Genomic DNA, 14,906 nt, shown 5'->3' on the forward strand with positions numbered 1-14,906 from the left:
TGCACGCGCTCTCCAGCCTTTGAGTGTTATCTGATCTGCTTGTGTGTGTGTCTTAGCAGCCTACCCTGCTGCATATGGCCAGATCAGCCAGGCCTTTCCCCAGCCTCCTCCCATCATCCCACAACAACAGAGAGAAGGTGAGGCGTACACACACATACGCCAGCCCTGGCCTATACCAATCTTATAGAATTCTGTGTTAAAGTGGCTGGTATGTTTTGCTTGTCTCCAGGCTCGTACATTGCTAGCAAATGACCAGTCTTTCATAGTTCGTTAATAAGCACTGCCTGACATACCTGCATTTCCATGCTAATCTGCCTCAATTTTATATGAGGTGTGCACCTCAATAGCTTCCTTTCCTTGTGTTCTTTCCTTCATCCACACTGATGTGAAGAGCAGTCATCACCTAGGAAAGGACACAAGGAAAGGACATACCATAACTCGAATGCCGGACGTCTGCAGTAGATCACCTGCTGGTGGTGATTCAACATGTAGAATCGTTGGGAAATAGACAGTGTTCTATATTCAGAGGCAATAGGACAGCCACCCACTGCATTTAACAGTTCATTTTTGCCCTGGAAGAAAGCCAGAGAAAACAAGTGAGACAGAGAAGCACACCGGTAGACTGGCTAGAATCAGCCCGTGGAGGGAGAACTCATTGACCTGTGTGCTTGATGACTCAGGCTTGGGACTCTGGCTCCCCCCTGTGGAGTGTAGATGAAATGTATGGGCATTAAAAATGCATCCCAAATGTCACGCTATTCCCTTCACAGTGCACAACTTTTGACCAGAGCCCTATGGAACAAAGTAGTGCCCTGGTCAAAAGTAGTGCACTGTATAGGGAATGGGTTGCCATTTGAGACGAAGCCATCATCTGAGATCAGAAATTGTTCTACCTATTCTGTGTATCAGTGTATATTCTGATGTTGTGTATCAGTTCAGTTGCTTCATCATGTTGGTTGGTCCGAAAACTCTTCCTTCCTTTTGTTTCTCTCTTGCCTTCCCCCTCTATACCATCACCTGTATCACTCCTTTGCTTTCACGCCACACACACTCTCTCTCCCCCACTCTCCCTGTCCCACCCTGTCCCGTTCTTCCGCCTCGTTCCCACCCCTTTCATCTCTCGCTCTCTCCCTCTCTACCCCTTCCCTCTCCTCCTACCCCTCTCTCAATCTCTCCCCATACCCTCCCACTCATTTCTCTTCCCCCATCCCACCCTTCCCCTCCCCTCCTCTCTCTACCCCCTCTCCTCTCTATGTGCAGGGCCGGAGGGCTGTAACCTGTTCATCTACCACCTCCCTCAGGAGTTTGGGGATGGCGAGCTGATGCAGATGTTCCTGCCTTTCGGTAATGTCATCTCCTCCAAAGTGTTTGTGGATCGGGCGACAAACCAAAGTAAATGCTTTGGTGGGTAAAAATGATAAAACACCTGTAAAGATGATTTATTCTTCATTATTATCCTTATTATTATTCTTTCACTCATTACTTTCTTTACCGCAGACGCAACCTTTTTTGAAAACATTGAAAAGAGAAATTGTAAATTCCGGAGTTGCTTGAAAATTGGGGGCCCTGGCGGGTGGGATGGGGGGTGAATGTGCCTTGTGGGTCTTCTGTTACAGATAAATGTAATGCATGTCGCGGTGGTTAACACCTGTAACTGCATCATGAAGAGTTCCTCACTCTCAATAGTATGACAGATCCAATGTTATAAGTTGTCATAATGTTTTATGTCAGGTTATGACAACATATTGTAGTGAATTCGGGGGGGGGGGGGGGGGGGGGGGGTAGCCCCGACCTGGTCAAGTCAACAGCTTAATTATTACACCAAGAGGTCCGAACCAAAGGGTAGGTAGCATAAACTTAACCACATGTAACAAATGGATTTGCATTAGTATACACATCAAAAATCCCAATGCAAAGTTACACCTAACTTTTCAATTTTTCCAGTTATTAGCTACATAAACCGATCAGAATTCCGAAGAATACCTAAGTCATGCCGGAAAATGTTTTTGCGTGGTGTGGCGTAATATGGAGGATCCAGCCGTCTTACAAGCAAATACTTTATGAATAAATTGTTACAAATCAGCTTACCAGGTTGCTAGCCAATTAGCCTGCTAACAATAACCCTACCAGCCTGGTAACGTTACATTAGCACTGCACTGTTGCTATCAACACCTTGCTAACAGCTACATTAAAGTAAACCAAGGTTTTTAAATAAATAACCCCATCTAACCAGTTATCAAATAATGTTACCGGTAAATGCAGTTATTTTAGCCAGCAAGCCAGCCAGATAAAGGTTGTTATTTTAGCCTGCTAGCTAGCCTAGCCAGATAACTAGCCTGGCTAGCCAACCTCCACGGTCAACAAAGCTGAGTAGTAAGACAGATAACAACACTAACTAGTCGAGAACAGGCAGGAAACCCACAGAACACAACATCAAAAAAGACAGCAGATATAAAGTAGAGAGAGCAGAGACTTACAGATTGATGGCTGAGTTAGCTACCAAAGAAGAGTCAAGGAGAGAGGAGGTTCAGAAGGAGAGGCCGTTTCACCGGCCGAGGGAGAGTCAGCTAATCCAATGGGGATATATTGAGGTAAATCCAAAATAGATTGATTCCAGAGGCTATAATCCAGAGGCAGGAATGGGCACAGGAGACGAGGGAAGAGTCAAGATTAAGACGGAGATTGGAGGAAGGCTCCAGGCAGATGGAAATGATCACAACAGCAGTCAGTCAGCTACTGTAGCACACTAGTACTAAACCAAGGTTGAACAACTCTAGTAGTATATTTCACAAAAAAACAGGCATCCCCCACATGTGGGGAATCTGATTGGTTGTTTACACCACACCTCTTCATGATTGGTGGATTGTAGCTCACCACTGCCAACACTCAGTCTGCATAGCTAGTGGCTAACGTTAGCCACCTCGAGCTTGCTAACGCAGAGTAGATTCTCCATATGATGTTGAGAAATAGTGCTTGTGGGTAGTTTAGAAGATATCTGAAAATAAGTTGCCAAATGGTTGCTACAATATGATACATGACACTAATAATTTAGACTAGTACATCAGCTAGCTGAGAAATAAGCATGGTCGTAACACTTCCTATGAATACCCTCTTCATAATGCTTTATAGGCATATATATATATATAAAGCCTTATGAGGTATGCAAAATGCTTTATAATGCATTATGAAGAAGGTATCCATAGGAAGTGTAACTGCCATGGTTAATTGGCATATCACTGAAAGCTACCAGGAATGTAATTGCAGCATAAAAGGACGTATAATGACTGCTTATAACAGATGTCATATGCTAATGACAGGCTTATGACATATATATGATGCAGAGCACTAGTAAAGTGTTAGCCCATAAACACTCCCTCTATGGTGATAATCATGATAGGACTAGTTCATATCTTTCATTGAGAAGTAGTCTTTACCATAGATTTACAATATCCGGAATCAAAATAGTATAATTGGGTATAACACTGTAATATTTATGAATAACTTCCATGGGCCTTTTAACAGAGGCAGAATTCAATTGGTATTTATTCTTGCACCCTCTAGGTGATGTTATTGTGGGTTATTGAGAGTCCGACAAATATTTAAGTGTCGTTTTGACGAGAGGTGTCTGTTCGGTCTGTTCTAATTCTATGGTTTCTACCCTTGATTTGAGTGACCTGGTGTTGTGTTTCTATTGCATGTCGTTAGGCTTGTTATTGATGTGGGCATTTGATGTGTTAAACTGTGTCTAATGTACAGTAACTTTAACATGCATTATATGTTAAGATGTCCACGCGATAATATTATAAGAGAACTGCAATTGAAGTGTTAAGGCATGTTTTTAAAGCGTAATAAACTGAATGGCTATGGCAGGAAATGTGCTTTATAGATAACAGTATGATTAAGTATTAATTTAAGTCAGTGTATTCTTTGTGTGTTGCAAATGTGGGAAAATGTAAGAATCATGTTGAACTGTCTGTCACCGACTTGAAATCTGAAGTAACTTTTCTCATATCCCTCCCCTCATCCTTACCCTTGCCTGTATCTTGTTTTCCTTCCGTCTCATGCTTTCCTTTCATAAAACTTCAACTGTCACTCATACTGTCCTCTCTTTGGTCTTGCACTTACCTAACCTCGTCCCCTCTCTCTCTCTCTTCCACGATATTTCCATTTTTCTCTCTCTCCGTCTCCCCTTCTCTCTCGCTCTTTGTGCGGCCCATCCCCCAGGGTTTGTGAGCTTCGATAACCCAGGTAGTGCCCATGCTGCCATCCAGTCAATGAACGGCTTTCAGATCGGCATGAAGAGACTCAAGGTGCAGCTCAAGAGGCCGAAGGACGCCAACCGCCCCTACTAGCCCCTCCCCCTATCAGCCACCCCTGCCCTGAGGGATATGGCAGTCACTGCACACAGGGCAACACAGGTGAGAGGAGTCGCCTGCAATTAGACCCCTAAATTATAGAAAATATGTTTAACACACATTTATATTCTGTATATATATATATATATATAGTTTAATGTATTTATTTACATTTGTGTATATATTTATATTTGTTGATGTATGTATAAATATACACTGCTCAAAAAAATAAAGGGAACACTTAAACAACACAATGTAACTCCAAGTCAATCACACTTCTGTGAAATCAAACTGTCCACTTAGGAAGCAACAGTGATTGACAATACATTTCACATGCTGTTGTGCAAATGGTATAGACAACAGGTGGAAATTATAGGCAATTAGCAAGACACCCCCAATAAAGGAGTGGTTCTGCAGGTGGGGACCACAGACCACTTCTCAGTTCCTATGCTTCCTGGTTGATGTTTTGGTCTCTTTTGAATGGTGGCGGTGCTTTCACTCTAGTGGTAGCATGAGACGGAGTCTACAACCCACACAAGTGGCTCAGGTAGTGCAGCTCATCCAGGATGGGACATCAATGTGAGCTGTGGCAAGAAGGTTTGCTGTGTCTGTCAGCGTAGTGTCCAGAGCATGGAGGCGCTACCAGGAGACAGGCCAGTACATCAGGAGACATGGAGGAGGCCGTAGGAGGGCAACAACCCAGCAGCAGGACCGCTACCTCCGGCTTTGTGCAAGGAGGAGCACTGCCAGATCCTGCAAAATGACCTCCAGCAGGCCACAAATGTGCATGTGTCTGCTCAAACGGTCAGAAACAGACTCCATGAGGGTGGTATGAGGGCCCAACATCCACAGGTGGGGGTTGTGCTTACAGCCCAATACCGTGCAGAACGTTTGGCATTTGCCAGAGAACACCAAGATTGGCAAATTCACCACTGGCGCCCTGTGCTCTTCACAGATGAAAGCAGGTTCACACTGAGCACGTGACAGAGTCTGGAGACGCCGTGGAGAACGTGCCTGCAACATCCTCTAGCATGACCGGTTTGGCAACATCCTCTAGCATGACCGGTTTGGCGGTGCGTCAGTCATGGTGTGGGGCCGCACAGCCCTCCATGTGCTCGCCAGAGGTAGCCTGACTGCCATTAGGTACCGAGATGAGATCCTCAGACCCCTTGTGAGACCATATGCTGGTGCGGTTGGCCCTGGGTTCCTCCTAATGCAAGACAATGCTAGACCTCATGTGGCTGGAGTGTGTCAGCAGTTCCTGCAAGAGGAAGGCATTGATGCTATGGACTGGCCCACCCGTTCCCCAGACCTGAATCCAATTGAGCACATCTGGGACATCATGTCTCGCTCCATCCACCAACGCCATGTTGCACCACAGACTGTCCAGGAGTTGGCGGATGCTTTAGTCCAGGTCTGGGAGGAGATCCCTCAGGAGACCATCCTTAACCTCATCAGGAGCATGCCCAGGTGTTGTCGGGAGGTCATACAGGCACGTGGAGGCCACAAACACTACTGAGCCTCATTTTGACTTGTTTTAAGGACATTACATCAAAGTTGGATCAGCCTATAGTGTGGTTTTCCACTTTAATTTTGAGTGTGACTCCAAATCCAGACCTCCATGGGTTGATAAATTTGATTTCCATTGACAATTTGTGTGATTTTGTTGTCAGCACATTCAACTATGTAAAGAAAAAATTTAACAAGAATATTTAATTCATTCAGATCTAGGATGTGTTATTTTAGTGTTCCCTTTATTTTTTTGAGCAGTGTATACATATATATATACATACACACACACACACACAAATAAGAATGTGAAAATATGTTTTGCTAGGGCAAATAGATCAATGTGATTTTGTTAGCAATGAATAAAGGACCATATTCTTACTTTCCAGGTTTTTATTGAGCTGGAACACATGTTGATTAAATGAACAACGTCATTGAACTGAAAGACCACAGGAATTATTTGAGGCTGGTATGAAACTGGATCATATACTGGGCTGAACATGAACAAATTAAATGACCAAGTAATGGACACCTCTGTTGGATGTACCTTTTGGACCTCAGAGAGAACTCATGCAAGCCTGGGTAGCTCCAGGACGCTTACTCTCTTTATCGCCTCCCCTCCTCTCTTTCTCTCTCCCTAAACCTGCCTGAATGACAGCTACCTTACAGGACCACAAGGGAAGTATTATAAAAGAAGAAGAAAAAGAAAAAAACACGGAACAGAGATGGAGGAAGTATGGATGCCAAGAGTTCCAAGAACTAAACAAACTTTTAAAAAATACTTTATGGGGGGAATGCCATAGGAGACATCTATGTAAAGTTGTTGGGTATGGGGAAATAACTTTTTAAAGAACACTTTTACAGGACTAGGAGGAGAGAACTTTGTAGGGAATGCGATATTTCATGACCCAAACTCACTTTGATTCGGGATGGCCATCTTTAGCTTGGAGTGCCTGTCGGTTTCCAGGGGATACCGTTGCCAAGGAGAGCCATAGCAACGGTCTCCAGGGAGTCTTACCTGTCATTCCTTAGTTGTTTTAGGGACCAAAAGACCAAACATTTTTATTGCTGAGGACTTGTAGCTCTATTAATATACTCGGACCACTGCATCTCTTTTAATCTTTGTTAATCGATTAAAGAGTTGCATTTAAAAGATGTGTACATTTAGAATATATATACAATATATGTATATATACATATATATTGCTGTTATGCTTTTTGAATACAGGCAACACTATTTCAGATGACCAATGGGGGTCGCTCACTTCGCTAGTTTACAATTAACTATTCAAAATGTTTATTTTTTTCCCCCTTCTCATTTTCTCTTGGGGGATGGGATGGAGTGTGCATGGGAAGGGTTGTTCCATACTGCAGCCTTACCTTTTCTAACTTGACATCCTAACCTCATAGTTAAAAGAACATCAAAAATGTTTGAAATACATGAACTTGTTTATATTTGCAGTACATATATATGTATATGTATAACACGCATTCAAGCTAATGTATTCATATATATACATATATACAGTATATATGGATAAATAGATATTAATCAAACCAATATATGTATTTACAGTATATGCACATATTTTATGTGTGTCTGTATAGAGAACAGCTATCGACTATGATGAGCTGTCATTTTTTTGTAGATTTTAGCTGGAGTTTGAAAAACTGCTCTGCTTGGGAAGAGGCGCAAATCTGGCAGCTCCCAGAACTGCAGGCATTCCTCTCTCTAATAAACTATATATGCTGATACACACATATTCCTGAATATATGTGTGAAGATTCACATACACTGTATGTACGTGTACATACCATTTTAAAAAATGCAAAAAAAAGCCACTTCTCAGTAGCAGGCTTAAAGAGAAATCAGGCTAAATTAATTTTAGAGGTAGGACAAAGATCTTTGACTTGATTCCAAACATAACTTTTCAGCTTCAAAGTACACTCTACACAAACTTAACACGTAAAAACAACATTCTCTTTGACATTTGAACCAAAATGGATGAATACCGTGACCTTTTCTCTCTCTTAATTGCATTCAGTAAGTAAGTGCATGTAGCGTATGGGCTGTCAACACAAGGTGTGCCTTGTCACCTGCAGAATCTGCCATCAAGCACTGTGCTTTCAAAACATTACTGCAAGCAGCCAACGCGCTACGATGATGTCAAAACTGCAGTCGCATTTCATCATGTCGTTTCACATCTCCATAGAGCTTTAGCAGTAAAGCATGTCAAAGCTAACGAATCGTTCAGATGATTCACCGTGGTCCTCTCACACATGGAAATTAGCATCAAGTACTCTGACAGTCACAGACTCATTGTGATGTGTATTTGTCATTACATTTTAAATCAAAGTGGGTATTATATATTCTGCTAGTACAGGTACGAACTAAAGGGAGCACTTGGAAATGCTGTGCAAGTATAAGAACCCTTGAGGCTTGGTTCCACTGGGTTTGGTCTGACATTGCGTATTGTATGGTTATAACTTATAGGAGAAATTTCATGTTAACACATTGCAGACCTAGGAAGTGGTTTGTCTACTAAACACAAAGGAACCAGGAAGTGTTTTGTAATGTATACAGCCAGCGCCAATTCAGCTATTGTTGTATGGAGCTCTCTCTAACTGTTCCTCACCAGACCATTCCCTAGTGCCTGCGTCCAACCTTTACTAACAGACAGGGATGTAATGTTAAATAAAAGGTGGGTAAACACTGAACACCGGTCTAAACCGCCAGGCTGTTCCCAACGGCAATGCTAACAGTGCTAATTTAGCGAACTAGGTGCATAACTGCTATGCTATAGAAATAGAATGACTAGAACATACATCCCCATTCAAGTCAATGTTGGCATAATGGGTGGACTGGCGGCTATGGCGAGTATACCCATAGGTGCAAAGCCAGGTTGAAGATGACAAACGTTAACCTCTATGGGATTCTAAAAAAAACATAACTGTTTGCAACAATGGGACCAGCTATACCAGTTAGCAATGGCACTGGTAGTTAGCAACGGCGCTGGTAGTTAGCAACGGCGCTGGTAATTAGCAACGGCGCTGGTAATTAGCAACGGCGCTGGTAGTTAGCAACGGCGCTGGTAGTTAGCAACGGCGCTGGTAGTTAGCAACGGCGCTGGTCCCAGATGTGACATCGTGGTCTTAACCTGTATATTTTAGACGTAGGAGCAAAGCCGGAAGTAAAATATGTGATAAAATGTGTGACTTGTTGATTTAACTCAACTGAAATACATTCCATTGCATGAGCCACATCAGTTAACATCATTTGAATTAACATTCTACATTACTATGGAAATGATTGCATCCCAATACCAGCCAGCCATTGTGAATGTACCCATGAGTTTACCAGTCAAATTGCTAGGGTTAGAGGTTCCGAGACCGTTCTATTCAATCTATTTCTATGTGCTATGCATCATATCAAAACTGTGTTTACCTGGATTTAGCCTCAATTGCATCCCTGCTACAAGGTCTGTGTCTCACCCAGTCTACCGCAATGCAAACAGGCCTAAAGATGTCATTAACACTCCTTTACACCCCCTTCTTTCTCTGGGTTTGTCAAGGAAAGTTCTGAAATGACTCTCCCCATTATTTATCAAAGGTCCACCCTATCTTGAGATCGGTTTCTTGTTGCACAAATTTCCCATTGACATCAACCAATTTATGATTTACTTGAAATTCAAAGTTATGCGTAAGTTCGGATTCGGCTTCTAAGTCACGTCAATGTGTCTCCCCAAACCAGTAAATGTAATGTAAAAATCTAGATTTCTGCCTAAATAGACATATCCAAAAGTAATTATTTATCAAGAGAGGGCCATGAACAATACATAGTAATGCTTATTCTTTTACCCTTTCCGGGTAAAAGTAGTTTTAAATTGCTGAGGTGTTGTCACTCTTGAGGACACAAGCTCAAGTACACAGTACAAATATGATAGAAATATAAAAAAAATCATACAGAATGTGTCCTATTCAATAAAAGTGGGAGAATAGGGCATGCCATACTTTCTAAATATGGTAGCAATCAAATAATAAACAACTTAATATAATAATTCACCTGTCTTATAGCTGATCATACTTCGTGACTACAAAACTGGCACCATTTCAAATAAATGACAACAATTTTCTGCCCAGTGTTCTCTGAACGACTCAGAGACTCCATTGAAATGCCTGTTAACTCGTTACAACTTCAGCTTTAAGCACAAAGATGCACAACGTGCTGTGACCCAAGACAAAGTGGTCTTGTTTCAATTCTACAAAATTATTTTGTATTTGTTCATGTTGAGAGCTCTTAAATCCGAGAATACCACAGCGAGGTGATTATGCTTTTGCTGTAAATCGCGAGGCTCCCCTGTTTCATATACCATATTGTAAGTGGAGCTGAGAGTTTCACAGCCAGAGGAAATCGACCCTTTGTTTGGATAGGCCAGAAAATGTGACGTGTCACTCCCTATGCAAATCAGGTGTCAGATTTTACATACTGCATCTCAGATGAGAGCAGAGAGCAGTATGTGAAGCGGGACAACCAGAGCTTTCACGGAGTGCACAGCATTTGATGTTGCGCCATCCACAAGGCTCTCTGTATACAAAAATGGCGGTTGGAACAGGTTCAGAACTGCTCAAAGTCCCCTTAACTTCTCCCAATGCCACCTTTCACTCAGCTCACACTCTCAGTCACACTTTCCCAATGAAATTCATCCCTCAGTCTCCATTTTGTTCTGTGTTTAGGTTTATTTCCCTGCTTGCGCCCCTCTCTCTGCCTACTTTAACCCGCATTCCAAGGCCTGAGAGTACTGGATTGGTGTCAGCAATATGGTGGAAACTCCCTTAGCCTTTCAAATAGGCTATAGAGCTATTAGTGAATTTCTTACACCTTTCCCAATGCTTTCCAATTGAGTGAATGAAGGCAGAGGGAGAGGAATGACTGGAATTGAGCATCTATTTCACATGCTAACTTTCAGCTGCAACTGTTTACATACAAATTGAGAAAAAAAAAAACATAGTAGTTCAAAAACAATGAGAAACAGAGCAGAAGTTTGAATATAAATATATATAAATATATACATAAACCAATGAATATACTGTAAATGTTTTTGTTGCTCTGTTTTCCTCTGTACATAGGTTTGCATATTTTATAGGACTTTTACTTCTATCTACAAGGACTGAATAAAACAAAACTTTAATTACTTCAAAAAGATGAACGAAAACATATAATAATCAATGAAACCAGGTTTAAAATAAAATAAAATTTAAAAAAAGAGTCCATAGGAATATGGTACAACTGTATGACCTGACCTAGGCATTTAACCAGAAAACAGTCAGGGAGAGCATTGAACTCAATTAGAGCATAGACATGCATTGGCCTTTTTATACAAGTGTTTTGGGTTTCTTTCTTTCATTTATTTATGTATTTATTTATTTATTCTGTTTACAAATGATATGCATGATTTCATGGCATTATTTTTCTATGAGTTGGTATGTGACCAAATAGTTTTTTATATTCATGTATAGGCCTACATTGTGGTACATTGTTGACCACTTATTGTCTACAGGATCACAACTTGCAACAGTTCTTTGAGAAATGGAGATTATGCTCATATTTGCCAAGTTTGTTTTGTTACGTTTTCTCAGAGGTTTATCTGTTGTTCTTTTTTCCATTTGTGATTGTTTTATTCAATATCAGAGCTCTACTGTTCTTTTAAAGCGTTATGCTGCTGTTTTCTGAACTGTTTTACATTTCACTTCCCCGCTCTTCATATTTAAATGCACCTCAACTGTTCAATCTATCTAGATGATTAAAGCTACAAAGTGCATTCAAATTGCAGTATTTTTTGTGAACTTCTACATACAAGTTCCAAATTCAGCTAAATGTGGCAGCGTATAGGTTGCAATGACATGGTAATTTCATGTTTCAAAATTAAAATACATATGAAACCTTTCCAGAATAAAATAAAAACCTTGTTGTGATTGTGTTCAACAATTTGAATGCACCTTCGCTGTTTTGTCATTCTGTTTCATAACTGCTCTGTTGTTGACCATCTAAGCTCTTGGAAACATGGGATAAACATTAGGTTAATATTTACCACTTCTCCTTAGGACAAGGTTGTTAAAATATGTCTATCCATGAGAGGAATTCCCTCTCTTGCTAAACATTGCTGCTAATGTAGGACTTGAAACCATAATTAGCTGATTAGTGATAATTACTGCTTAGAAATTCCACATACAATGTGTCCCTTATTCTGAAGTGTTAAGAGTTCTGTATTAATCAGAGAAATGTTGTTTATTTTGTCTCAATTATCATGTTTTTTGTAACATCCTATAGAGCTCTGATGTTGTACAAGTGTTCAGTTCTATCAAGGGTAAAATACCTATCAAAAACTGCACTATTTCATCAAATATTCAGTTACTCAATTTCCGATCATGTGGTCTACCTTCAATGCTGTTATCATGGGTTTATTCCTACATTCTACTTCTTCAATGGATTCAAAAGTATTCTGAAGACTTCAGCACACGAAGGGGATGGGGAATTGAATGTTGCGTGTAGCGCTTTACCTTGTCTGATGAGGTAGGCTTCTCATTGGTTAGTGCGCTTTAGGCTCCCGCCCTCGTCTCTCCAGACTGCACCATTCTCTGATCCCTGGACTATTTTGTAATTTTAATGAATGATGCGTCTCAGCTTAGCCCAATAATAAAGCACAGTCTAGAATACACCCGTGTTGTGACTCAAACTTACTGCATATTCTAACAGCGCCTCGACCAGGGTCGTATTCATTAGGCAGCAAACGTTATAAAATGTATTGCATTTCATATTAAAAATAATGAATATGACCCAGTTCTTGTAATCCTTCAGTTCTGAGATAATGTGACCAAGGTGGTCACGAACTAAGAAGATTCACAAGAATTGTACCATTTACGTTGAAGTGATAAGAAATCCACATATGAGAATTAAAGTGCATTTAGCTACATTGTCGGTGACCATGTCACAAAATGTGGAGACCACTACACAAAATTCTTTACATTTATTTACATTTAATATAAAAAACAATCAATATAAAAACAATTGCATTATAAAAATACAATCGTACAATTCCCTAAATCATGATTGTCTTATTTGGACATTTCAAACCAAAACAAACAGAAGGCACTGACCTCAATTAAGGAGCCAATGGTAAATATCAAGTAAATTATTAAGAATTGTAATTTTGTCCCCCTCAGGGTAACTACCTCCGGACCCCCGAATCAGCAGATGAAGAAAATCTCTTCAAGTATCTGGCTCTCCTCCAGGTCCTGTTGGGGGGTCCGGTAAGGGCCAGGGTGGGAGAGGAGTGCTTGGCGGGCTGGTTTGGGGACACTGAGGGGGGGCTGGCATCGGGTAGGGTTGCCTCGATAGGCGGAGGGGCTGTTTCGCTCGGGCAGAGAGATGGGACTGAAGACCTCCAACAACTCAATCAATGAGGAGTCCAGCCTAGAGCAAAAACACAGATGAAGAGGAGTCAATGAATGAAAACCCATTTGATTACTGCACGATACGTCTACTTGCTAACATAAATTGCAATATTACCTATGTAATATTGTCCTTTCTTGAATCTCTCCAGCACTCGTGCCATCCTATTGCTTAACAGGAACTAGACAAGGCACGAGGCCAAAGCATGACTGTGGCACAAAGCTTGTAGTGCAAATGTGTAGCGCACCTCGTATTTGTTCAACAGAAGATATGAAAGGATATCCATGTACGGATGAATTGTTAACTCAATGTTTTCGTTCTGTAGTGTCCATTGAAGCGTAACACAACCAGTGTAAAATGTATAAAGCCCTGGGGTGGACAAGCAGAAGGGCATGAGATGTTACAGGTGCAACAGAAAGAGATCGAGAGCGCACAGGGGCCTTCTCTTCCAGAATAAGAATGAGGGAAGAAATAAATAAACCAAAGCGAGAGATTAAGCTAATAGAGATTCAATCCTTCAGTCTGGCTGCTTGATAAATTATTCAGTGTGTACACACAGTTGGACGAGTGCATTCCAGATACAAAACATACATTCTTAAAGCACGCTCCATCGATGTTGCTAACATAATTCGCTGCTCGTTTTAAAGCAACAAAGTTAAAACAGAAAATGTATCACTATAAATATTTTGTTACACAGAAAAAGACTCAGATGGGTATCAGCAGCCAGCGTCGCTGACCACCCACGCACATGCCAACGAGCGCCGTAAGCCTATCATTGGCTCTCAGAACCTTGGAAGCGCGCAGATGCAAACCGATGCCGTTTAAGAAATAACAATCATTGTAGTTTTCCATCCATTTCTTAAAATCTATGGACTTTGAATTAATCTGTACAAAAGTGTGTGTGTAGGAAAACAAAAAGGGGACACCTATAGGGGATAACACCCGCAGGGGGGAAAAACAAGATTGAAGCTTAAGTAAATCCGTCTTCTTCATTTGGTCTCCTTTTGACTGTCAATAGCAGTTAGTGGGGAGAAGAGTGACAGTGTATGAGAGAATGTGTGAGAGTGAGTGAGAGAAATACAGAGTGCAGGGAGGGAGTGTCAGGGTGAAACTTTGGCAGGGCTCCCGCTTGAAATGTGAGAATTTGCATTTTCATTTGTGGATTTATTTAACGGACAGGCCTCTCAAACAGCCATCCATCAACGGACGACATTTCCGTAATGAATAATGCATCACTTACCGGCGGTCACAATCTATAACAAGGTACAGGGGGTGATGGGGTGGGGGTACAGTTTGAGAAAGGGGGAATTCAAAGGTTGTGAGGGGGAAGTGAGGGAGAAGGGTAGAGAACAGGCCTGGTGGGGAGAATGCTAATGGTTTGGAGGGGCCATGTATACCAAAGGCCTTTGTTGTTTTACGCAAGGTTCAGTTGCAAATGGCCTGCAGGTATTAATATCACTCAAGGGGGCTCTTTATGAATCTGCTTGACTACATGCTCACACATAAGTCACACAGAAATAAATTAATACATTTCACATTAGAAAAACATGCTACTCAAAGTTGCTACCCTCCATATCAGACTTGTCACTACA

The 14,906-nt window shown here is 41.3% G+C and overlaps 2 protein-coding genes across 26 annotated transcripts in view; one reads left to right on the forward strand and one right to left on the reverse strand.

Annotated features, from left to right (window-relative positions):
* The window catches only part of LOC109893838 (CUGBP Elav-like family member 4), a 108,841-nt gene extending 96,263 nt beyond the window's left edge, over positions 1-12,578 (forward strand). For 8 of the 22 annotated variants that reach the window (XM_031824577.1, XM_031824586.1, XM_031824625.1 and 5 more), the window contains 4 exons: positions 60-137; positions 1,261-1,404; positions 4,225-4,418; positions 6,254-12,578. In XM_031824577.1, the coding sequence (XP_031680437.1) occupies positions 60-137; positions 1,261-1,404; positions 4,225-4,352 (350 nt within the window). In that variant the 3' untranslated portion in view covers positions 4,353-4,418; positions 6,254-12,578. Of the gene's footprint in view, positions 1-56; positions 138-1,260; positions 1,405-4,224; positions 4,419-6,253 lie in introns of all 22 variants that reach the window. The other 14 variants (XM_031824566.1, XM_031824583.1, XM_031824620.1 and 11 more) reach the window with 5 other exon arrangements.
* A 292-nt stretch (positions 12,579-12,870) lies between these two features.
* The window catches only part of LOC109893808 (protein hinderin), a 37,058-nt gene continuing 35,022 nt past the window's right edge, over positions 12,871-14,906 (reverse strand). For all 4 annotated transcript variants that reach the window (XM_020487030.2, XM_020487016.2, XM_020487010.2 and 1 more), the window contains one exon: positions 12,871-13,335. In XM_020487030.2, coding sequence (XP_020342619.1) covers positions 13,110-13,335 — 226 coding nt within the window. In that variant the 3' untranslated portion in view covers positions 12,871-13,109. The remainder of the gene's footprint in view (positions 13,336-14,906) is intronic.

The sequence above is a fragment of the Oncorhynchus kisutch genome, linkage group LG1 (assembly GCF_002021735.2).
Source record: "Oncorhynchus kisutch isolate 150728-3 linkage group LG1, Okis_V2, whole genome shotgun sequence".
NCBI classification, from domain to species: Eukaryota; Metazoa; Chordata; class Actinopteri; order Salmoniformes; family Salmonidae; genus Oncorhynchus; species Oncorhynchus kisutch.